The following is a 24,278-nucleotide window of genomic DNA, read 5'->3' as shown; positions in this document are numbered from 1 at the left end:
TCCAAGTTTTTAGAAGAAAACTATATTCTTTTCAAGAAAATGCCAACATCCTCCTTGGGGGGAACTTAATTTAAGTCAAATCACATAGTTTTGTGGTGGAGCCTGATACAGTGCGCGCAGATCCCGGGGTCTGCTGGGAGCTCTCGTGGGCTTTCTCTCTGCCTTTGAATTCGCTCAGGGTCTTCTGAGACTGATGCTGGAAAGCACGGGCCCAGACTAGGATCCAGAGAGGTGGAGGCCTGTGGCTGAAAACACCCATCAAGGCCAAACCACGGTGTTCCCAGGTTGTCACTGCCCCTGGCTGTGATCACACACAAACAAGGCACCCTTCCTTCCCCCATGGCACCAAGGCCCTCCAAGCCCTGCCTCTCTGGGAGCCGAGGTCAGGCGGAGGAGCTGGGCCTGTCCCGAGGCTGCAGGGTGCGGGTGTCCTGGAACCCAGCAGGGGAGTAGCTTGAGGCACGGACGGTGAATAAATAGAAATCGATTATTTGTCGCAGGGGTCCGGCCCCTGCGTAAAGGACAGCAGCTTGGTGGAGGGGGTGAGAGGGGAGCGTGGGTCACCCCATCTCTCCTGATGGCTGCTTCTCAGAGCTCAGTCACGTGCACAGCCGGCGAGGGGAGCGGGCCGGGTCCCAGACGCCTCAGGTGGCATCGGCGGCAGAGCAGATGCCCCTCCAGGGGGTAGCAGCGGCGTCCCTCCTCCCCGCTCAGCTGGAGCCCGCAGTCCTGCGGAAGAAAAACCACAACCCTGAACCCCAGTAAGCAGGAGGCTGGGCATCCTTACCAAAGGAGCATCAGGGTTGCGTAGGCTGTGCCAGCTAGGAACTTAATGAAACAGAAGCCCTTGACACCCGAGGACCTGGAGTCAAGTCCAGCCTCAGGGAAAGGGCAGGGATGGGCAGTGAGTGTGGGCTGCCTAGCAATCTATACTGCTTTCTTTTTCTTTGTTTCTGTTCTTTTTGTTGTTGTTGCTTAAGACACGATCTTTCTATACCCGACTGCCCTGGAACTCAAGTTCCATACTGGGCTGGCCTCAAACTCCCAGAGACCCACCCGCCTCTGCCTCCAGAGTGCTGGGATTAAAGGCTGCAAGACCACACCCAGCTTCACAAGCTATGGTTTTTAAGAACAAGGCAGGGCTGGAGAGACAGACGGATGGCTCAGTGCTAAGAGCTTGCCGCACCACCATGCAGACCACAGCTCAGACCCCTGCACCCACAGAACAAGCCAGACTCCCACAGACTCCAATAACTCCAGTTCTGACTCAGCACCCCCCACACAGACGTGGATGCCCACACACAGACACACAAAGCAACAGCCACCAAGCCAGGTGTGGTAGCCACATCTGTAATCCCAGCATTCCAGAAGCAGAGGCAGAGTCAAGTTCCAAGCCAGCACGATCTACATAGTGAATTCCAGGCAGCCATGGCTACAGAGCAAGACTGTGTCTCAAAGGAACACACTTAGCAGACTGTAACCCCAGGAGGCTGAAGAAAGACTGGGTTTGAGTCCAGCCTGAGCTAACAAAATCGTCCAAAGGCTGGAGATCTAGCTCAGCAATAATTTCTAACAGCATGCACAGGACCTGTGCCCCAGTGCAGACACACAGGGAGTTCCAGGACAGCCAGGGCTGTTGTGGGATAATTTTTTTGTACACTGTGAAGATGCATCTTCGCCAAGGTGCCTTCTGATTGGTTTAATAAAGAGCCAAATGACCAATACCTTGGCAGGAGAAGACAGGCGGGATTTCTGGTCATGGGGGTGGGGGAAGGAAATTGATCTAGGTGTGCAGAGATGCCAGCAAGAGGCAGAACAAGTCAGAAAGACAGAATGGAGAGGTAAAAGCTACACAGCAGAACATACATTAGTAGAAGCAGGCTAATATGAGTTATAAGAGCTAGTTGGAGAAAAAGCCTAAGCTAAAGGCCAAGCTTTTATAATTAATAGTATGTCTCCGTGTCATTAATTTGCGGGCTGGCAGTCTCAGAAAGTCCGATGAGAAATTTACTACATTTGGTACCTGTGGAGAGGACGTCAGCTGATCATTTTCTCCATTCTGTGCATCTATCAGGTTTATACCCTAATATCTGACTCCTGAGCTTTATTTATCAATGAAACAATAAAAGAAGCCACTATATTTGGCATCCAACATGTGGCAAAACCACACACTTTCCCATTACACAGAGACTAAACAAAAACTAATACAGCTAGCTCTCCCAGGACTTGATCATTATCCCAATTTTCTGAGGGTTCCCTGGAGATGTCAACGTCCCCAGACAACAGGAAGCAGTCTAGAGAACACACCACTCACATTCCCAAGAGGTGAGGTGGGTGGGTTATAAATGTTTGTCATCTTTTAGGGGGGTTGGTTGCAAGCTGCTACTGGTCATGGTCAGAGAAAAACTAAACAAAGTAGGTTCGATGCAGGGACTTCTGAAAAGAAAAAGGGGGTATAGGAATGATAGAATAAAAGGGTAGATTATTGAATCTAGTTTAAAACACACAAAAAGGCAACTACTAGTCTCAAATATTTTATATTGGTATGGATCTTTAAACAATGATATAAATTTAAGGTTATTTTTGTTAGAACATACTATATATATATATATATATATATATGTTTCTGCTCTTGTTTAAGGTATTGTACCTATGAAGTTCATTTTAAAATGTAAAATTCTTTTTTTTTTTTCAAGACAGGGTTTCTCTGTGTAGCTTTGCGCCTTTCCTGGAACTCACTTGGTAGCCCAGGCTGGCCTCGATAAAATGTAAAATTCTAATCCTTAAAGGCTATTATTAAAAACTGTTTAGGATAATTAAAAAATGTAGGTTAGTAGTCAGTCATCTATAACAATCAAACTTTGTAGTCATGTAGGTATGTTTTCAAGAAATATATTTTAAATAGAGAGATGGTCTTCAAACACTTCAGAGATCTACAGAATATGGTATTTAAGATGTTTTAATAACATAAAGCTTTCCATGACAGTGAGACGTGTCTGCTCCTGGCAGCACCAATCTACTTCAGAGAAGATGATGGGCATCAAAGAACCTCCATATGGAGTTTGCTTTTACTGTGACAAAGTTAGCCAATGGGCCAACTTCCCTTGCCTCGACTGCTGACAGTGTGCTGTCCAAACCGGACAAGCAGGACACAAAAGGTGACAGTCAAACTCTGGCAAGACAGAGTAGGACAGTCCTTCAAAATTCTCTGCCTCACAGGAAAGTCTGTCAGATATTCTAGGCCTGTAGGCTAAAGATGGATGCCCAACATTGCAGAGAAACCTTGGGTGATAGGCAACCAACTGTCTCTGTTGTTTCTCTAGTTTTGGAAGTTGCTTTCTCTAAACTTCTTGTTTATTCTAATAATATTTATTCTTCTTGGGTCTCTGATGAGGGCTGAAGACTAGATAGTTATACTGTTTCCTCTTACCAAAGTTAAAAAAAAAAAAACTCACAAAAGAGATGTAAAGTTTATAAAGGTTGAGATATAAAAGCTTAAATTGTTTACGTAAGAAAATCTTTTAAGGTCTAAAAAGGTATTTTTTTGGTTGGTAATATTAAGTTATGATAAAATATTTATTTAGACAAAAAGGGGGAAATGTTGTGGAGAATCTTTATGTACACTATAAAGACGGGTCTTTGCCAAGGCTCCTCTTCTGATTGGTTTAATGAAGAGCCCAATGGCCAATAGCTAGGCAGGAGAGGATAGGTGGGATTTCCAGGGAGAGAGAGGAGATGAATCTAGGCGCACAGAGACACCAGCGAGACACAGATCAAGTTGGACATACAGAATGGAAGAGAGGTAAAAGCCAGGTGGCAGAACATAGATTCACAGAAGCAGGTTAATCTGAGTTATAAGAGACAGTTGGGAAAAAGCCTAAGCTAAAGCCAAGCTTTCAAAACGAGTAACAAGTCTCCGTGTCATTATTTGTGGACTGGCAGTCCAAGAAGTCTGATGAGAAAGCTTGCTACACAGTAAGACCCTATTTCAAAGAACCAAACAAACAACAGAGGGGTGAGCTTGGTCTCGTAAGTCTTGGGAGGAGTGGTTGAACCATCAAAGAGGTTTTGGGTCTTTGGGGATATATCCTCAAGAGGACTCTGGAACATTGACCTCTTTTTTCCATACATGTATTATTTTATTATTATTATTATTATTTTTTTTTTTTTAAAGACAGGTTTTCTCTGTGTTGACCTGGCTGTCCTGGAACTCACTCTGTAGACCAGGCTGGCCTCGAACTCACAGAGATCTGCCTGCCTCTGCATCACCAGTGCTAGAATTAAAGGCGTGTGCCACCAATGCCTGGCTGCATGTATTATTTGTATGTGAATGCAGGTGTACCGAAGCATGCATGTGAAGGTCAGAGGAAACTTGTAGAAATCAGCTGTCTCTTCCACCAGGTGGGGGTCCTAGGGATTAAACTCAGGCCCTAAGACTCAGTAGCAGGTGTCCTTACCCTGACACCTGAGCCATCTAGAAGGTCTCACCAGCCCTCTTCCTTACCAATAATGAGGTGAGCAGCTCTGACACACCACAGGCCCAAAGCAATGGAGTCAACCAACCATCATGGGATGCAACCTCTAAAACCAAGCTGAAGTAAACCTTTGTTATGTAAGTTGGTGACTTCTGGTATTTGTTACAGTAACAGTGACAGCACACTCATCCTCTGCTAGAATTCTGATGGACACATCGTATCTCCTGCACATCCACATCCAGTCACCTACCACACACCCCCATCCCCACTGCCACTCGACTCCACCAGCTTCCTCAAGGGTCCCTACCTGTAACTCCCCCTCTTCCATGATTAGTTTTCTGCATAGCTGTCATTTGCTGTCATTTTGTTTGGTAAGCTGCTGCGCAGATATGTACTGCCCCAATCTCTTGAGTGCTGGGGCTATAGGCATGCGGGGTATGGAGGCATACCCCTGTAAACCCCAGACTAGGGAGGCTAAGGCAGTTAAGAGCACATGTTCTAAGGCTGGGTGCCTTTAACCCCAGCACTCGGGAGGCAGAGGCAAGAGTTTGTGGTCAGCCTGGTCTACAGAGTGTGTTCTAGGACAGCCAGAACCACACAGCAAAAAACCTGTCTCAAAAAACCAGAGTGCAAGTTCTGGGCCAATTTGGGCTACAAAGAATCCCTGTTTCAAAAGCAAAACAAAAAGCAGAGTGGACTACTGCCATCTTTTTTCTCTCCGCTGCCCTAGGGAAGTTGGTACTCTTCAGCCTGCACAGCCTCTACCCCAACCTCTGGCAGTCTCACCGGCAATACAGAACTACACACACACACACACACACACACACACACACACACACACACACACACACACACACACACACTTCAACATTAAAACACTGCCTGGCTAACTCTTCTTCAAATCTTAGGCTGGGTGTCACCTCCTCCAAGAAACCTTCCACGATATTCAAGGCTCTGACAACTCCTTCAACAGGACACATCACCTTACGTGGACAGTGCCAATTGGGAGTTCCCATCTATTCTCCTGACTCCAACACCCACCTAGTGGACATGTGACTATGGGAAAGAGAAACAGGTGCTGGTAGAAAGGAAAAGGCCTGCTGGGGAGCATGAGGCAGAAGCCACGAGACGGAGTCCATGAACAGACATCAGGGTGAAGGGGCCAGTGTGTGGGAGGGTCAGCAGAGGAGGGTGTGCAGAGGAGGGTGTGCAGAGGAGGGTGTGCAGAGGAGGGTCAGCAGAGGGGGGGGAGGGAGGGTGTGCAGGGAGGGGTGGGAGGAGGGGTGCAGAGGAGGGTGTGCAGAGGAGGGTGTGCAGAGGAGGGTGTGCAGAGGAGGTGTGCAGAGGAGGGTGTGCAGAGGAGGGTGTGCAGAGGAGGTCTGCAGAGGAGGGTGTGCAGAGGAGGGTGTGCAGAGGAGGGTGTGCAGAGGAGGGTCTGCAGAGGAGGGTGTGCAGAGGAGGGTGTGCAGAGGAGGGTGTGCAGAGGAGGTGTGCAGAGGAGGGTCTGCAGAGGAGGGTGTGCAGAGGAGGGTGCAGAGGAGGGTGTGCAGAGGAGGGTGTGCAGAGGAGGGTGTGCAGAGGAGGGTGTGCAGAGGAGGGTGTGCAGAGGAGGGTGTGCAGAGGAGGGTCAGCAGAGGAGGGTGTGCAGAGGAGGGTCAGCAGAGGAGGTGTGCAGAGGAGGGTGTGCAGAGGAGGGTCAGCAGAGGAGGGTGTGCAGAGGAGGGTCAGCAGAGAGGAGGGTGTGCAGAGGAGGGTCAGCAGAGGAGGGGTGCAGAGGAGGGTGCAGAGGAGGGTGTGCAGAGGAGGGTGCAGAGGAGGGTCAGCAGAGGAGGGTGTGCAGAGGAGGGTCAGCAGAGGAGGGTGTGCAGAGGAGGGTGTGCAGAGGAGGGTGTGCAGAGGAGGGTGTGCAGAGGAGGGTGTGCAGAGGAGGGTGTGCAGAGAGGGTGTGCAGAGGAGGGTGTGCAGAGGAGGTGTCAGCAGAGGAGGGTGTGCAGAGGAGGGTGTGCAGAGGAGGGTGCAGAGGAGGTGTGCAGAGGAGGGTGCAGAGGAGGGTGCAGAGGAGGGTGTGCAGAGGAGGGTGTGCAGAGGAGGGTGTGCAGAGGAGGGTGTGCAGAGGAGGGTGTGCAGAGGAGGGTCAGCAGAGGAGGGTGTGCAGAGGAGGGTGTGCAGAGGAGGGTGTGCAGAGGAGGGTGTGCAGAGGAGGGTCAGCAGAGGAGGTGTGCAGAGGAGGGTCAGCAGAGGAGGGTCAGCAGAGGAGGTGTCAGCAGAGGAGGGTGTGCAGAGGAGGGTGTGCAGAGGAGGGTGTGCAGAGGAGGGTGTGCAGAGGAGGGTGTGCAGAGGAGGGTGTGCAGAGGAGGGTCAGCAGAGGAGGGTGTGCAGAGGAGGGTGTGCAGAGGAGGGTCAGCAGAGGAGGGTGTGCAGAGGAGGTGTGCAGAGGAGGGTGTGCAGAGGAGGGTGTGCAGAGGAGGGTGTGCAGAGGAGGGTCAGCAGAGGAGGGTGTGCAGAGGAGGGTGTGCAGAGGAGGGTCAGCAGAGGAGGGTGTGCAGAGGAGGGTGTGCAGAGGAGGGTGTGCAGAGGAGGGTGTGCAGAGGAGGGTGTGCAGAGGAGGGTGTGCAGAGGAGGGTCAGCAGAGGAGGGTGTGCAGAGGAGGGTCAGCAGAGGAGGTGTCAGCAGAGGAGGTGTGCAGAGGAGGGTGTGCAGAGGAGGGTCAGCAGAGGAGGTGTGCAGAGGAGGGTCAGCAGAGGAGGTGTGCAGAGGAGGGTCAGCAGAGGAGGGTCAGCAGAGGAGGTGTGCAGAGGAGGGTCAGCAGAGGAGGGTGTGCAGAGGAGGGTGTGCAGAGGAGGGTGTGCAGAGGAGGGTGTGCAGAGGAGGGTGGAGGAGTGCAGAGGAGGGTGTGCAGAGGAGGGTGTGCAGAGGAGGGTGTGCAGAGGAGGGAGGGTGTGCAGAGGAGGGTCAGCAGAGGAGGTGTGCAGAGGAGGGTGTGCAGAGGAGGGTCAGCAGAGGAGGGTGTGCAGAGGAGGTGTGCAGAGGAGGGTGTGCAGAGGAGGGTCAGCAGAGGAGGGTCAGCAGAGGAGGTGTGCAGAGGAGGGTCAGCAGAGGAGGTGTGCAGAGGAGGGTGTGCAGAGGAGGGTGTGCAGAGGAGGGTCAGCAGAGGAGGGTGTGCAGAGGAGGGGGGTGTGCAGAGGAGGGTCAGCAGAGGAGGGTCAGCAGAGGAGGGTGTGCAGAGGAGGGTCAGCAGAGGAGGGTCAGCAGAGGAGGGTGTGCAGAGGAGGGTGTGCAGAGGAGGGTCAGCAGAGGAGGGTCAGCAGAGAAGAGTCTCCAGAGGAGGGTCAGCAGAGGAGGGTGTGAGGCTGGGGCTTACCTCACAGTGGTAACACTCCACATGGTAGTCTCTGTCCATGGACACCACACGAATGGTTGTCTCACAGCCCTGAGGAAGAGGCGGGTTCACACACAGGCTCCTCCCTGGACCTGGAGCACCAGAACCTCTCCATTAAGGCCCCCCTCTACAATGTGCTACCTTGGATAGACACGACCCATGCCCAAGGACATGGTACTTCAGCAGGTGCACAAGAGCGGATATGTATGTGCCCTGGGCATCTTCCCCACACACATGCATGTGACAATAAGAAAGTTGCAGTAGAGACACACGTCTCTAATCCCAGCACTCAAGAGACAGACCCAGGTGGATCTCTGTGAGTTCGAGGCCAGCCTGGTCTACAGAGTGAGTTCCGGGACAGGCTCCCAAACTACACAGAGAAACCCTGTCTCGAAAAACCAAACAAAAAAAGTCGAGTGGGTGTTGGCTCATGCATGCTATCTTCAGTTCTCTAGAGCCCAAAACCCCCACTACCAGCCGAGTTTCCTGGGGAAGCTGACCTGGACAGACATGGCTGCACAGACCCAGGCCTCCCCATCTGCTCCTCTTGCCCTAGGCCCCCCAACATCCACTGCAGAACTGTATGCAGGGCCGTTGTGCGGCCCTTCCCTATTACAGGTAATGGAGCAGAGTGCTGCAGCCGAACACACTAGCAGCACTTCATCGGGGCACATCTGTCCCACCCCTGCATGACGTCCTACATGCTCCTCTGCTGCTTCCCAGTGAAGCATTCCTACCTGTGCAGGGAGGATGGGGCGGGCACAGGAAGCACATTTTGGTGCAAACACCCTGGAAGGTGAAAGGAAAGTGGGCGTGAGGAGGTCAGTGAGTAGAGGCAAGTGCACAGGGGTAGACCTACCACAAGAGCTCCAAGGCAAGCCTGCCCTCCTGTGTGGACACGTTTCTGCCTTCTTGGTACTAATGGCTGACACGGTTTCCTATCTGTCTCCTGCCTCCTCCCTCCTCCAGGACGGCCTCAGGTTCCCTCCAGCCATCCCCTATGCATTCTCTAGCCCGTGATATCCAGACTGAAGCCATCCCTAGGGGGAGACCTCTGCCACCCTGAGTACCAAGGCTAAAATCAGCCCCAGCACAGACCCAGAGCTGAGGCCTGAGCCTGGAGCCACAGCAAGAACAGACTGGCCGCCCATGTGGCACCAGGACCCTTCCCTCGGGAGCAAAAGGCCAGACTGCAGGGAACAGCCAGGTGAGGCCCACCAGGAAGAAGAGGGGCAGATGTAGGCAAAGGCGGCAGGAGGGGACTGGTGGCCAGACTACCCTGAAGAGGGACCAGAAAGCACAAACGCCCCTGGCCTGCCCTTACAGTCAGTCCAATGTGAACCTTCCCTGGCTCATGTGTTAGAACGCTTGCTCCCCAGCAGATGGCACTGTTCTGGGAGCTTAATGGTGACAGCTCACTCCAGGTTTCTTCCTGTCTCTTCTTTCTGTCCCAAGATGTAAGGAATCCCATCTTCCTGCTCCTGTCACCAAAGCCAGAGCTGTCCCAACACCATGCCTTCAATACCAGGCCTTGCCCATTATGGTGGACTGTCTTCTGAATCGTGAACCAAACCAACCTCTCCTTACAGTGTTTGTGAAGAACTGTCACCACAGCAGGGCTAAGACGCCTGCCCCAAGTGTGAGAACATGGAGGTCGGCAGGGAACAGCCGCTGAGGGCCGTGCTGTTGACCGCACTGCTCCGGCAGGGAAACTCACGTGTGGTAGTCTCTAACGCAGTAGATGTTGCTCTCCACGTCCACGGTGAAGGGGACCCCATCCAGGCACTCGTTGCACACTGAGCAGCGGAAGCAACCGGGGTGGTAGGACTTGCCAAGGGCCTGCAGGATCTGGGGGAGGCACAGGCGGGACTCAGCACTGCCCCCAAGAGGTCACGGCTCAGAGCCCGGCCGGCCATGGGTCTGGAACAGGAGAGAGTGGGGCCCTCAGACTCCACCCGGGGTAGGGGACTCCAGGTCACTGGGGAGTTTCTTACCATCTCCATGATAAGGTGTCCACACACGCTACACTTGTCAGCTGTTTGCTGGAACCCGGAGTACTGAGAGGGGACACAGGATCCAGGACGTCACGTGACAAAGGGGCACTCACTGTCGCTGGCCACAGGTCTGCATGTGAGTCCGAAGGAGGTCCCGCCCCTGCTCCCACCCAGCTCGGCCAGCAACACAGTGTAGACTCACCAGGAAGTCCTCCTGGCAGTACACTTTCTCACCCACGTTATAGAAGGCCTTGCCGCGGAGTCGTCTCCCTAGAAGGGTAAGGGGTGAAGGGGAGGTCCCTGGCTTGAATGTCAGTACTCACCTCCAACCAATGAGAAAGTAAACTACGAACATCTCTAAACATCCCTTTATTTGTTTTAAACATGTATTTATTTAATGAGTGCTCCATCTGCAGGTACACCTTTATGCCAGAGGAGGGCATCAGATCCCTCATTATATCCCCAACACTACAGATGGTTGTGAGCCAGCATGTGGACACTGGGAACTGAACCCGGGACCTCTGAAGAGCAGCAGCCATGCTCCTAGCTGCTGAGCCGCCCCTCCATCTCCCTCTACACACCCCTTTAATGCCATGTTGCTGTTATAAACATTTCAAGCCAGAATGGTGTCTCACCCGTAACCCAGCATCCCACAGATGAAGGCAGGACTCCAAAATCTGAGGACAGCCTAGGCTACAAAGTACGACCTGCCTGGAAACACCAAATAATAAAGCTGGGTGTGGTAGCATGTGCCTGTAATCCCAGCACTTGGGATATGGAGGCAGGAGGACCCTGAAGTTCAAGGTCACTCTTGGCTACAAAGCCTAGCTGGAGGCCAGCCTGGCCTCTTTTTTTTTTTTTTAATTTATTTACTTAATGCCGAATGCTGTTTATTAAAGGAGGGAGGAGGTCTTAAATACAGGCTTACAGCACAATGGGAGAATCCCGTAGGGCAGAAGTTCGCTACCGATGTTTTACAATCTTGCATCTAAGCTGTTAATGCCCATTATGCAGGATACACAGACAAGGAACTTCCCTTAAGCATTCAGGAGGGTGGAGCCCGGCAGGGAATTAGCATAGGGAGGATATCAAGGTCAAGGTCCGCAAGCAAGGCAACAGTTACCCAAAACGGGGGCCAGGGCCCTACAGATCCCCCTTTTACTAAAAAATGAGCTTCTGACTTAGGTTGCGTGGGACGTCAGCAGGTCACCTTACCTGTCATGGAGACGCCTGCCCACAGTCTAGCCTCTTAAACTACTTCCCCTGCACCTCTCCCTTTACCTCTTCCTCTCCCTCTACTGCTCACCTGGCATTGCCCTCTGGCAGGAGGCGCCAGAAGGTTTGGCCTGGAGAGGGTGCTTTTGAAAAACATACAGCTGCATCAGGCACATTGGGGAGACAGTAAGTCCTTTCCCTCTTATACATTTTGTGACAAAGTATGGTGGCCCACATCTGTAATTTCAGATCTCAAGAGGCAGAGGCAGTAGGCAATCAAGGCAAGCTTGAGATATATAGGAATACCCTGTCTAAAAAAATCCCAGAGGTGGGGGTGTGGCTCAGTGGTAGAGCCCCTGCCTAGAATCCCCCAGTGAGGGGCTGGGGTGTGACTCAGTGGTAGAGCCCCTGCCTAGAATCCCCCAGTGAGGGGCTGGGGTGTGGCTCAGTGGTAGAGCCCCTGCCTAGAATCCCCCAGTGAGGGGCTGGGGTGTGACTCAGTGGTAGAGCCCCTGCCTAGAATCCCCCAGTGAGGGGCTGGGGTGTGGCTCAGTGGTAGAGCCCCTGCCTAGAATCCCCCAGTGAGGGGCTGGGGTGTGGCTCTGGGTTAGATTTCCAGTGCCACAAAACAAACAAGATTATTCAGTCTCGTGCTAGCAGTTCTAGGCAGTGTATAATAATGGGACATGTGGAATTAGAAGTGACGTAGACTAGAAAGAAGTAAAGTTATCTATGATCACAGAAGACATGATTGAGTTGTAGAGAAAATCATTAGTAACCCACTAACTCTACTAAGTTTATTGAAATTCCAGGATAGGCTAGAAGGCCAGCATATGAGAATGTCCAAATGTCCAAATGCATTTTTATTCCAGGAACCAATATTGGGAAAACAAAGCTACAATTTTTTGTTTTGTTTTTTGAGACAGCTCTGGCTGTCCTGGAACTTGTAGACTAGATCTGCCTCTGCCTCCCAAGTGCCAGGATTAAAGGCACATGCCTTTAATAAAACTACATTTATGAGGCTGGAGAAGAGGTTGGTTCATGGTTAAGATTGCACATTGCTCTTGTCAAAGACCTAAGTTAGATTCCCAGCACTCACATTTGGTGGCCCACACTGGTTGTTAACTCCAGCTCTAGGGGATCTGACATGCTCTCCTGGCCTTTGCTGGCACTGAAAACACACACATACACATACACATACACACACACACACACACACACACACACATACACACACACACCCCCCAAATAAATTAATTAAATAAATAAATGAGTAACTGAATAAATAAATAAACAAACAGGTGGGTGAATGAAAAAATAACTCTGTATACATAATAAATAATCCTTTAAAAAATCACACAAAGAGAAACGACTCACAAAATATACACCTGTGAAATAATTTGGACCTAAATGTTTGTAAATAAACTCCTAAAACTCAGTAAAGGCAAATACTGAGGTAGCAGCAGGAAGATCTCTGTGAGTTCAAGGTCAGTCTGGTCTACAGAATAAGTTCTAGGACACCAGTAAGTTCTCTGGTCTTACACAGAGAAACCGGGTGTGTGTGTGTGTGTGTGTGTGTGTGTGTGTGTGTGTGTGTGTGTAAATAACTCCCAACTTTATAAAAATAGGTAGACATTTGAACAGATTTCTCCAAAAAAATACATATTAGGCTGGCAAGAAGTGTCAGCAACAAAGATGTCTGCTGCCACACCTGACAACCTGCATTTGATCCCTGGAACCACATGGGGGAGGAGAGAACTGACTCCTGCAAGTTTGTCCCACCTCCCAACACACGTGCAAACACATGTGCACGCATGCTTGCACACACACATGCACAATAAGAATGTGTTTTTTAAAGAACAGAAGATATATTAATGGGCAAAAGCAAACAATAAGATGCACACTGGGGAATGCATTAACTCACGATGAGACCTCACCCAGCAGAACGACTACAGAAAGAGCAGCGCCAACTGTGGGCAGATGTGCAGAGCACAGCGGCTCTTGGGCTCTGTGGGGACTGTCGATGGCACAGCTCCTTGGGAAGACAATTTGGCAGTCTCTCGAAAAGTTACACACACCCTACGGCCCCCAAATCCCGCCCCTTGCAATTTACTCAAGGGAAGGGAAGAGAGAGTTCGCGGCACAGTCTGGTGTCTGCTCCGGTTACAGAGAAACAAGCTGTGGTCCGCTCACACAGCAGACGGCTGTGCGGCGGGTGGGCAGGGGCAGTGCACTACCCACAGTGCGACACTCGGGAGAGCAGCCACCCTCAGGATAAAGCCAATCCCAGGACCTGAAAGGGTTGATTATAGCCGAGCCACCGGCAGGCCCAGGCAGAGAGGAGTCCTGCCTCCGTCCCCAAGCGCTTCCCTGCTACCTGTGGTTAAAAGTCTCCAGGGAGGGGGCTGGAGAGATGGCTAAGAGCACAGGACCTGGGTTGAGTTCCCAGTACCCGAACGGCAGCTCACAACTGTCTGAAACCTTGACACCAATGCACATAAAATAAATTTCAACAAATTATTAAAAACAAAAGACCTGCCGGGCGGTGGTGGTGCACGCCTTTAATCCCAGCACTCGGGAGGCAGAGCCAGGTGGATCTCTGTGAGTTCGAGGCCAGCCTGGGCTACCAAGTGAGCTCCAGGAAAGGCACAAAACTACGCAGAGAAACCCTGTCTCGAAAAACCAAAAAAAAAAAAAAAAAGGCCTCCAGGGAGTAGTGAATTCAGTCCAGAGACTGTGCAGCAGAAGGAAATATTCATTTCCCACCCAAGTCCAGACAGCCGAGTTCAGACCAATCAGGCCCCTGGCGGCAGCCCCTCAGAAAGCCTGACTGAAGGTTGCATTTGAAGAGGAAAAAACTCCTGAGGTTATAGTTGAACAAGGCAAAATTCAATTTGTGTATGTGTGAACATGCTTGTGAACGCCAGAGGTTAACACTGTAATCTTCCTTGATTACTCTCCAACTTATTCTTTGAGACAGGATCTCCCTGGCCCTGGGGCTCACCAACTGGCTGGATGAGCTAGTCAGCAACCCGTGAGGTCCTGTCTCCACCTCCCAGCACCAGGATCACGGTGTGGCTACACTCATGGATGTTGGAGCTCAAACTCAGGATCTCCTTGTGCAGCAAGCACCTTACACACTGAGCCGTCTCCTGCCCTGGCCCTCCTTCTTAAAGAAAATCTCAAGCCAGGCATGGTGGCACAGGCCTTTAACCCAGCACTCCACTCGGGAAACAGAAACAGGAGGATCTCTGTGAGTTTGAGACCACCCTGGTCTACACACTAAGTTCCAGGACAGCCAGAGCTATATAGAGAAACCCTGTCTTGAAAAACTAGAAAAAAAGGGGGAGGGACCTAATCACAGTACACTTGATTCTACTGTGGACAACATTTATTCGGTGGGAATAAGATAAATATGGATTACTGACTTATCCAGAGGGATGGGAGACTATGAGGCCTAAGAGGGCTCTTCACATCACAGTGAAGTAAACAGATTTGCCCAAACTGACACCAAGGAATGGTAGTGCATCCTTAGATACAGAGGGATCCCACTGTCTTTTTGAGGGAGGATCTCTGTCACCTAGGCTGGCTTTGAACTCTGTTCTGCCCCGGCCTCCTGGGTGGCAGTATCACAGGCACAGTCACTATCTCCATGGCTTGACACTGCAGCTTCTCTTTGACTGGATACTATGTATTCTACTGTGATATATAGAGTCTGGAAGTGCCCCGGGCAGGCAGGGCTTACTTAGGAGCACTGGCTGCTCTTAGAGGACCCAGCTTCAATTTCCAGCACCCACATGGTGACTCACAGTCATCCACAACACCAGTCCCAGGAGGTCCAACAGGCACACATGTGGTGCGCACACATGCATGCAGCCAAAAACATTTATAAAGTAAAATAAATCCATCTAAAAATGTTTAAACATCTTAACCTCATGTCCAGATGGCACAAGCCCCCTCACCCACACCCGTCCCTCCCAGGCAGACAAGTACCCTATGTCGATGGAAGCATCACAGCCTAGGACCTGAGAGGAGCCTTGCTGACAGCCGGCAGAAGGCCCTTCCCTGGTTCCATGGCTACTTCCTTAAGCCTGCGCCTCTCAGGCCAGGCCCAGCAAGGTGTCACAAGCCACGCGCAAAGGGAGAATGGGAGGATGGGAGCAGCCTCCTTACACCCCAGAGCTGTTTCCTGTCTGAGACCTGGGTGCAGGGAGGGGTGGGCAGCAGGGGCGGGGCAGGGCTGTTACCTACCGCAGGAGTCACAGACGAAGCAGTCGGTGTGATACAGGCTCCCCATGGCCTGGCACGCCTGCCTCGCTCCGTAGATGCCAAGCCCACACTTGATACAAATGCCTGTGAGGAGGAGCAGGAGAGCAGCAGCTGGTACTGTGTCCTATGGAGCTGGGTGCCAGCCAGGCCCCCAGGCCAACAGTACCAGGTCCCGAACAGCCAACATTCAGCTACAAGGGCACTGCCGGAAGCTGAATGTACCCATGTCTGAAGCACCTGACTGGGGGCACTCTTTTGGAAAGCCATGGAAACTTAGGGACATGGTACCTGGCTGGTGGATAGGACCACTGGAGGCAGGTCTGGAAGGCTGTACCCACACAGGTACTCAAAGACTTCACTGCCCTTGACAGGTGCCCTTCCTCATTTGTACAAGATTCAAATATTCCTAGTGCATTTCACAAACAGCCTGCTGCCTGCTCACCCTACTTCTTCTTTTTTTTTTTTTTTTTTTTTGATTTTTCAAGACAGGGTTTCTCTGTGTAGCCTTAGCTGTCCTGGAACTCCTTCTATAGACCAGGCTGGCCTTGAATTCAGAGATCCACCTGCCTCTGCCTCCTGAGTGCAAGAATTACAGGTGTGCGCCACTTCTTAAATGTAGAGAAACCCTAGTGCAGAAAAATCTCCAGCCCCAAGAACCACGTGTTCCAGAGGAGAGACACACAGGAGTCACACAACGTCAGATGAGCAGGGTATATGTTAGATGACACTTGCCTGTGACCCCAACACTCGGGAGACCAAGGCAAGAGGACAGCTCGGGGTTCCAGGCCAGCCTGGGCTACATAGCAAGCTGGAGGCTAACCAGAGGTCCATATGGAGCTCCTGCCTCAAACAACAACAGTAACGATGATGACAATGAGTGATGTGTCAGATGGAACAAATACAATAGAGAAACTAAGAACAGGTCAGGGGGCTGCAGAGATGGCTCATCCAGAGGACCCGGGTTCAACTCCCAGCACCCACACTGTGGCTCACAACTGTCTGTAACTCCAGTTCCAGGAGATTTGATACCCGCACACAGTCATACATACAGGCAAAACACCAATGAACATAAAATTAAAATAAATAAGTCACTAAAAAAAAGAATAGATGGAGGTGGAAACAGACGCAGAGACCCGCAGCCAACATTAGGCAGAGCTCGGGGAATCTTGAGGGAGAAGGGGGGGGAAGGATTGTAGGAACCAGAGCAGTCAAGGACACAAGAAAACCCACAGAATCAACTGACCTGGACTCATAGGGGCTCCCAGAGACTGAACGGACAAGCAGGGAGCCTGCAGGACTGACCTAGGCCCTCTGCACATAGGATACAGGCGTGTGACTTGTTCTTCTTGTAGGGCTCCTAACAGTGAGAGCAGGGGCTGTCTCTGACTCTGTACCTGCTTTGGGGACCCTTTTCCTCCTACTGGGTTACCTCATCCAGCCTTAATAGGACAGGAGGTGCCTAGTCTTACCACATCTTGATATGCCATGGCTGGCTGATATCCAGGGGAGCCCTTTACTGAAGAGAAATGGGTCGGGGGGGAAGAATGGGAGGAGAGGAGGGAAGGGAAACTGCAGTTGAATGTAAAAATACATTAATAAGTAAGTTTTTTTAAAGACTAGATGGAGAGACTGGAGATGGCTCAGTGGTTAAAAGCACTGGCTGCTCTTGCCGAGAACCTGGGTTCAGTTCCCAGCACTCACTTGGTTCCCAACCATCCACAATTCTAGTTTCAGAGGGTCCAATGCCCTCTTGATCTCTGAGGGCACCAGGCAGGTAAGTGGTGCACATACATATGCAGGCAAAACACTCATAAAGTAAATCAGTCAAAAAGCAAAGAATGGATAAATCAGTGCTGCAGAGAAGGCTCAGTGGTTAAGAGTACTTCCCAGCATCCACCTGGTGGCTCACAGCCACCTCTAACTCCAGTTCCAAGGGCTCAGACACCCTCTTCTGGCCTCCACAGTCACTGCACACACATGGTGCACATACAGGTAAGCAGGTACAAACATACACATAAAAAAAAATAAAAACTTTACAAAGAATCTATTTTAAAAATCTAGGGTAGCTGGGCATGGTGGCACACAGCACGCTGGAGGGCAGCATGGGCTATGTAAGCCCTCATCTCTAACAAACTAAAACAAAGGAAAAAGCTAGAGGGCCAGGTACGTTGACACATGCTACTCATTTGGGCACTAGAGAGGCTGATGTAGTGCATCTCAGGTTCAGGGTCAGTCTGGGCTCCATGGAAAGTTCCAGAACAGCACAGGCTGCATAGCATGATCTGGTCTATAACTACACAAACCTTGGGGCTGGAGCTTCAGCTTAGCAGCTCACATCTGACACGTGTGACCCACACACACCGGGAGGATTTTTACACACGATAGTGAAGGACAGTCCCTTTGTAGCGTCTACACCATGGACAGTGCTAAAATTTTACACAGGGATCTAGGAACACTGGATGGAACTGGGGACCACCCCAGCAGGCCAAAAGGAAAAAACACAGGACTGACCAGCAGTCTTAGGAGGATGCCTGGCTCCAAGCCTTGTGTACTTTTAGCCCAGTCCTCCTGGAGACCCAGGGTGGTAGTTTGCATGGGAACGGCCCCCATAGATTCATGTTTGAATACTTGGTCCCCATTGGTGGAACTGTTTGGGAAGGAGCAGGAGGTGTGGCCTTTTTGGAGAAGGTGCATCACTGGGAGGGTTTCAAAAAACTCAGGGCATTTCCAGATGTTCTCTCTTACTCATGCCAGGTGTGGTGGCACACACCTTTAATTCAGCACTCTGGAGGCAGAGGCAGGCAGGTCTCTGTGAGTTCAAGATGAGATCCACATGGCAAGTTCCCAGGCAGCCAGGGCTGGCCGAGAGACCCTGTCTCACAAAAAATAAAAGACGATGTGAGCTCTCAGCTGCTCCTGCACCCATGCTTTTGGTCCACCGTCATGGACTCAGCTTTGATCGTGTGGGTCCTGGGGAACTGACCTCAGGTTGTCAGCTTAGTAGAAAATGTTGTAACACTGACTTATTTCATTGGTCCTTTCTATGTTGCCCCAGCTAGCTTCCGTACCTTGGGCTCAAGCACTCTCAACCTGTCTCCCAAGTATCGGGTACAGCGGCCATGAACCCCCATACTTGGTTTGCTCCCCAATCTCAACTTCACTCTTTCCTTCAGTCCTGATTCTTCAGAGAGTAACTGGTGTGCCATCCAGGCCCCAATAATCCACCCTGACACACTGCCAGACTTCTCTTCCTAGAGTAAAAGAGGTCTTCCTCCCCTCCCTGTGATTTTGAGGCCAGCCTGGTCTAGGCTGTAAGTTCCAGACCAGCCACGGCTTCAATAACAAGATGCTGTCTCAAAAAATAAAAATAAGGGTCTGGAGAGATGGCTCAGCGGTTAAGAACACTGGCTGACTACTGGCTGCTCTTGAAGAAGACTGGCTGGGGTTGGATTCCCAGCACTCACATGGATGCTCACAACCATATGTAACTCCAGTTCCAGGGGATCTGACACCCTCTTCTGAGCTCTGTGGGTACCAGGCATACATGTGGCACACATATATACATGCAAGCAAAATATTCATACATATAAAGTTAGTAGATCTTTAAAAAATTAAAAAATAACAAAAAAGTATAAAAGAGAGTGAAAGGGTGTGTTAAAAAGTTAAGCTCCGCCGGACAGTGGCGGCGCACGCCTTTAATCCCAGCACTCAGGAGGCAGAGCCAGGAGGATCTCTGAGTTCGAGGCCAGCCTGGTCTACAGAGTGAGATCCAAGACAGGCACCAAAACTGCACAGAGAAACCTGTCTCAGGGAAAAAAAAAAGGGAAGCTCCTATGTTGCATTAATTTCTGTGTATATTCTCTATGTACCCAGACTACTTTAATAAAAACACACTTTAGAATGACTAGGTGTGGGGGGCTGGAGAGATGGCTCAGCGGATAAGAGCACTGACTGCTCTTCCAGAGGACCTAGGTTCAATCCCCAGCACCTACATCGCAGCTCACAACTGTCTATAACTCCAAGATCTGACACCCTTATATAAACATATATGAAGGCAAAACACCAATGTACATAAGAATAAATAATTTAAAAAAAAAAAAAAAAAAACAATGGGCAGGTGTGGTGGTCTATCTTTACAATCGCAGTGATCAGAAAACTCAGCCTGAATCACAGAAGGAGAGTCTGCCTTGGAAAAAAGGTGGCTCCAGGGCACAAGACTCCTCAGAAATGAGGGGAGAGAGGACATAGGCGAGAACTGGGGCGGGGGAAGGTAGATGAAAGGACAGAAGGACGCTATTGTGTACATGTGCACACATGAGCGTATGTGCGTGCTGCGGTACACAAGTGGACAGAACACAACCAGCAGGAGTCGGTTCTCTCCTTCTTCATGTGCATTCCACGACCAACTTGGGAGGTTAGGCTTGGGTTAGCCACTGAGCCATCTCACCAGCGTGTGTGTGTGTGTGTGTGTGTGTGTGTGTGTGTGTGTGTGTGTGTGTTCCTTCTACAGAGTTATAACGGAAAGGAAGGGGCCAATGGCGAGAGGGAAGCTAAGCTGGAGGAAGGGGTTAGAGAGAAGACGGCAGGAGAGGCCGGCCGGGCACTGAAAGCATGGAGGAGGAACAGGAAGACTACCCTGGCGGACCTCAGGACTCTGAGCGATGGGAAGTGGGATGTATGGCAGGAGACCAGAGGGCTGTTGAGGGAACAGAAAAGCAAACAGACCGAGGCTAAGTGGAACAAGTAGAGTCCTGAAAACCACTGAGGTCAAAGACCAGCAATTATTCCAGGGCCAGTAAAATGGCTCAGAGGACCTTGCAGCTAAAGCTGACCACCTGGGTTCAAGTCTCAAAACCTGCAGGGTAGAGGGAAAGAACCAACTCCCACTGTGGGTCTCTGACCTCTATACACAGACCACAGCATTCATGTCTCTACACCCACATACACCCCTCCCACACACACATGTAATTTCTAAAATATTAAAAAAAAAAACAAAAAAAAACTCATCCTGGTCCCAGGGGCTTTCTCCAAACCCCTCACAGCCAGGCAGAATAGCAAAGTGTGTGTGTGAGTGTGAGTGTGTGTGTGTGTGTGTGTGTGTGTGTGTGTGTGTGTATCCCAGCAATTCAGAGTGGGGGTCCTGTGAAGAATCAAACAGGAGTCAGAACCAAAGGCTGCAGAAGGGAAGCAAACACAGGGTGTGGTCCTAGGAGTCTCAGCAGCAGAGGAGCTTCCAGGGGCCTGAGGCCGTCGGCCGAACTCAGGAGGAGAAGGCAAAGTTCCGGAGACAGACTAAATGGCACGGGGTATCGAGAGGTCAGCTGAAGCGGAGCTTAGTGAGGAGGGACGGCGCAGGCGGGGAACACGTGCAGACAAGGCTTTTGGAGGCCAGACTTCCCTCTGTAAGAGGTATTTATTTACTCAGGTTGAAAGATTTGAATTTTTTTTTTCTGTGTACCCTTGGATGTCCTGGAACTCACTCTGTACACCAGGCTGGCCTTGAACTCACAGAGATCCGCCTGCCTCTGCCTCCCCAATGCTGGGATTAAAGGCGTGCGCCACCACTGCTGGCAAGATTTTGAAATGTTTTAAAATGCAAACTGGACATTGCTGCATAGGTTGGCGAATGCCTATAACCCCAGCACTTGGGAGGCCGAAACAGGAAGAGCTCAGCCTGGGCCAAGGCTCTGGTCTTTAAATTAAAAAACAAACTGGAAATTCACACATTTTTGTTTTCTGCCATTCTATAGCACAGACTGGCCTGGAATGCATAATCCTTCTGCCTCAGTTTCCCAAGTGCTTAGATTACAGGTGTTTAACACACCTGGAAACTGCTGTTTTTATAGCTCAAAACATCAGTTATCATCAGATACATAGTTCAAGCAAAACTGCCTGTATTTTTAAGAACCAGAAAAAAACTGTCTTTTTGGCTTGGGGGTTGGGGGGTGAGGACCAGCACTAAGACCAGGTATGATGGCTCACACCTGCAACTCCAACACTCAGGAAGGCTGAGGCAGGAAGGTGGGTAGCTGAAGGTCAGGTTGGTTTACAGGATGAGACCCTCTCTAAAAAAGGGGGAAGCTGGGGACATGGTTCAGTTGACAGAGTGCTTGCCTAGCATGCATGAAGCCCCAGGCTCCACCCTCATCACCCCAGAATCTGGCTGTGGTGCACACCTGTAATCTCACCACTTGGGAGTGCAGGCAAGAGACAAGGGCCATCGTTGGCTAAAGAGCTCAATCTAGACCACCTTGCACCAGATGAGACCTTACTCTGAGGGGGCCTCTATAATCAGCCAGCCCAGACTCCTCCCGGGCTTCAAAGGACTAAAGCCGAACCCACGCTGCTCTGGGAAGGAACCTTCCTCTCTTCCCCTCTCTTTACTTCCCGCGGTACCTACCCAGGGTGATATGCAGTCTCAGGAGCAGCCATGGGGGACAATGGGCAGCGAATGCCAGCCTCCAGGTGTGCAGGGGCCGGATGCTGGACCCTTCAGAAGATGCTCAGTGGCTTATGGCAGGAGGCCAGTTCCCACCCACATCCTACTCCCAGCCCACTCCCAGCAGCCACCACCACATCTGCTAAGCCACAGATTCCCATCCTGACTTCTGACATCCGACCAAGCACCTCACTCCAGAGACAGGCCACCCCTTCAGCCCACACACGCCCTTGACGTTGACCCATCCTGGGCTACAACCTTCTCCTAACCTCACTATCCTCCTCCATCCTGGAATGCACCCACCGACCTGCTAAAAGGCAGCCTCTCGTGCCCCAAGATCTACTTCAAAGCAACCCAGAGCCACTAGTTCTAGTGGACTGAGAAGGCTCGGAATCTGCCAGGCCTGTCCCAGGCTTGCTAACCATGCACACCCTCCAAGCCAGGCGCCTCAAGCTCTCTACCCTGATTCACCTCAAGTAATGTGCGAAGCAAAGCGCTCAGAGACTGTCGGGCTACTGCATGCCATGACTTCGCCAAAGCTGTTGTGAGTCTTATTTCCTTTCTTTGGTATTTGGTGGTATAAAGTCCATTTTCTGTTGCCACTTTTTGAAAGAAGGAAGGTCTTGCCATGTAGTCCTGACTGGCCTGGAACTGTACGAAGACCAGGCTGGCTTTGAACTTTGAACTCTCTTACTGTTCCCGCTTCCCAAGTGCTGGGATTACAGGCCTGTACCAACCATGCCTGGCTAAAGTCTGAACTTCTTTGTGTATCCAGCTCTGAGGTTGGTTTGTGGTTCTGTTTGTTTTGCCTTGCTGGGGAACAAACCCAGGACCTCGAGTACTCTAGGCAAGCGCTCTACCCCAGCCCAGTCTTCCTTTAGGAACTATGCGCCTCTGCCCAGAGCAGCCTGGTGTGCCTGGCTTGGTCCTGTGGCCTCACACAGTCCTACCTGAAGCCTCATCACACGGGTTCAGGGGTACCTAAGGCATCTCCTCTCTCTCCCTAACCATGGCTCACACAATTGGAAGGAGAGGTAGACTTCCGTTCTGCTCTTCATCAAACATTAGTAGGGTGAGCAGGAGCGATGCTAAGGATGAAGAATGCCCAGCAAAAGGGACTTAAGTGGTTAGCAATTAAGAGCACTTGCTGCTCTTGCAGAGGCCTCAAATTCCCTTCTCAGCATCCATATCTGCTCACAATTACTCCTGTTACTCCTGCTCCAAAGGATCTGACACCTTCTTCTGGCCTCCTAGGGTACCCTTGCATACAAAACTAAATCTTTCGCCAATCCTGGGAAGGCAAAGGCAAGATCTCTGAGTTCCAGGCCAGCCAGAGCTACCCAGTGAGACCTTGCCTCTTAAGTAAAACTTTTTTTGAAGTGTCCAGAAAATAGCTTACTTTGCCAATCAACCTGATTTCGTTGCGCCCGCCCCGCATCCCGGCGTCAAGTCAGGAAGCGCGCGACACCTCCGCATCTGGCGGGAGAAGAGACCCCACCCGCGCCTAGCGCATCCCAGACCCCCGGACCCCGGCCCGCGCGCTCACCGAAGTAGTCTCGCGCCGTGCGCGCCTCGAGCGCGCGCTCCAGCTCCCGCGTGAGCGCCTCCAGCCGCCGCTCTGCCGCGCTCGGGCCGCCCTCCCGGCCCGGGGGTAGCGGCAGCGACGGCAACGGGAACGGGAACGGGGCGGGCTCCGGAGAGCGGGCGGGCGCGGGGCCGACACCGGGCGGCAGCAGGTCGGCATAGGCGCCCGCCGAGCCGCGGGAGCCCAGGCTGGACACGCTGGAGCGCGCGCTGCCCCCGACGGCGGCCCGGGGCCGGGGCCGTGGCGCTGGTCGTAGCCCAGGCTGATGCCGCTGGAGCGCGCGCTGCCGCCGTCCGAGCCCGCCAGGCTGGCGCGCGGGCCTCGCTCGGGGCGGCTCGGGATGTCGGGCGCGGCCTCGGGGCCGCCGCCGCCGCCGCCCTTGCCTCTGCGGCCCGCCGCTGGCGCCGCTTCGTCCGCCGCCCGAGGCCCGCGCCGCACGCGCCCGGGGGAGTCGGCGGCCGGCTCCGGCTCGCGCAGGCCCAGCCCGGCCAGGAGCAGAGCCGCGTCGTCTGCGGCCGTCCGCGAGCGCTGCATGGCCGTCGGCCCGCCGCCGCGGCGCGTCACCTCCGCCTCCGCGCCCGCCGCCGCTCCGACAGCGCCGCTGCATCGTCCGCCGGCCCGCAGCCCGCCCCGGGACCCCTGGGCACGGGCGGGGCCGGGGTCGCGGTCGCTCGGCGTGGGCCGCGCGCTCGCGCGGGGCCGTGGCGGGGAGGGAGGGAGGGAGGGAGGGAGGAACGGGGGCGCGCGCGGCGGAGGAATGCGCGCGCAGCTCGGGGCCGCGCCCCCTCCGCTCCGAGGCCCCGTTCGGGAGGGGTGGTGGGGGTGGCGGCCGAGGGACTCCTTTGCCCCGTCAGGAATGCGAGGAAGGAGACTGCGCAGCGGCCTGTGGAATGTGGGGGGCGGCGACGGCCGGGCCGAGGGG

The 24,278-nt window shown here is 52.3% G+C and overlaps 1 protein-coding gene across 1 annotated transcript; it reads right to left on the bottom strand.

Annotated features, from left to right (window-relative positions):
- LOC114698923 (WT1 interacting protein) lies at window positions 1–23,905 on the bottom strand. The gene is given in 9 exon segments (XM_028877798.2): window positions 1–729; window positions 7,837–7,905; window positions 8,592–8,643; window positions 9,572–9,702; window positions 9,849–9,911; window positions 10,051–10,118; window positions 15,315–15,416; window positions 23,318–23,575; window positions 23,578–23,905. Coding segments are annotated over 9 exon segments (1,197 nt in total). The 5' UTR covers window positions 23,891–23,905; the 3' UTR covers window positions 1–588.
- Between the last annotated feature and the right edge of the window lie 373 nt (window positions 23,906–24,278).

Source organism: Peromyscus leucopus, chromosome 1 (assembly GCF_004664715.2).
Source record: "Peromyscus leucopus breed LL Stock chromosome 1, UCI_PerLeu_2.1, whole genome shotgun sequence".
Lineage (NCBI taxonomy): Eukaryota > Metazoa > Chordata > Mammalia > Rodentia > Cricetidae > Peromyscus > Peromyscus leucopus.
The sequence above is the reverse complement of the archived record's forward strand: the minus strand, read 5'-3'. Positions and strand labels throughout refer to the sequence as shown.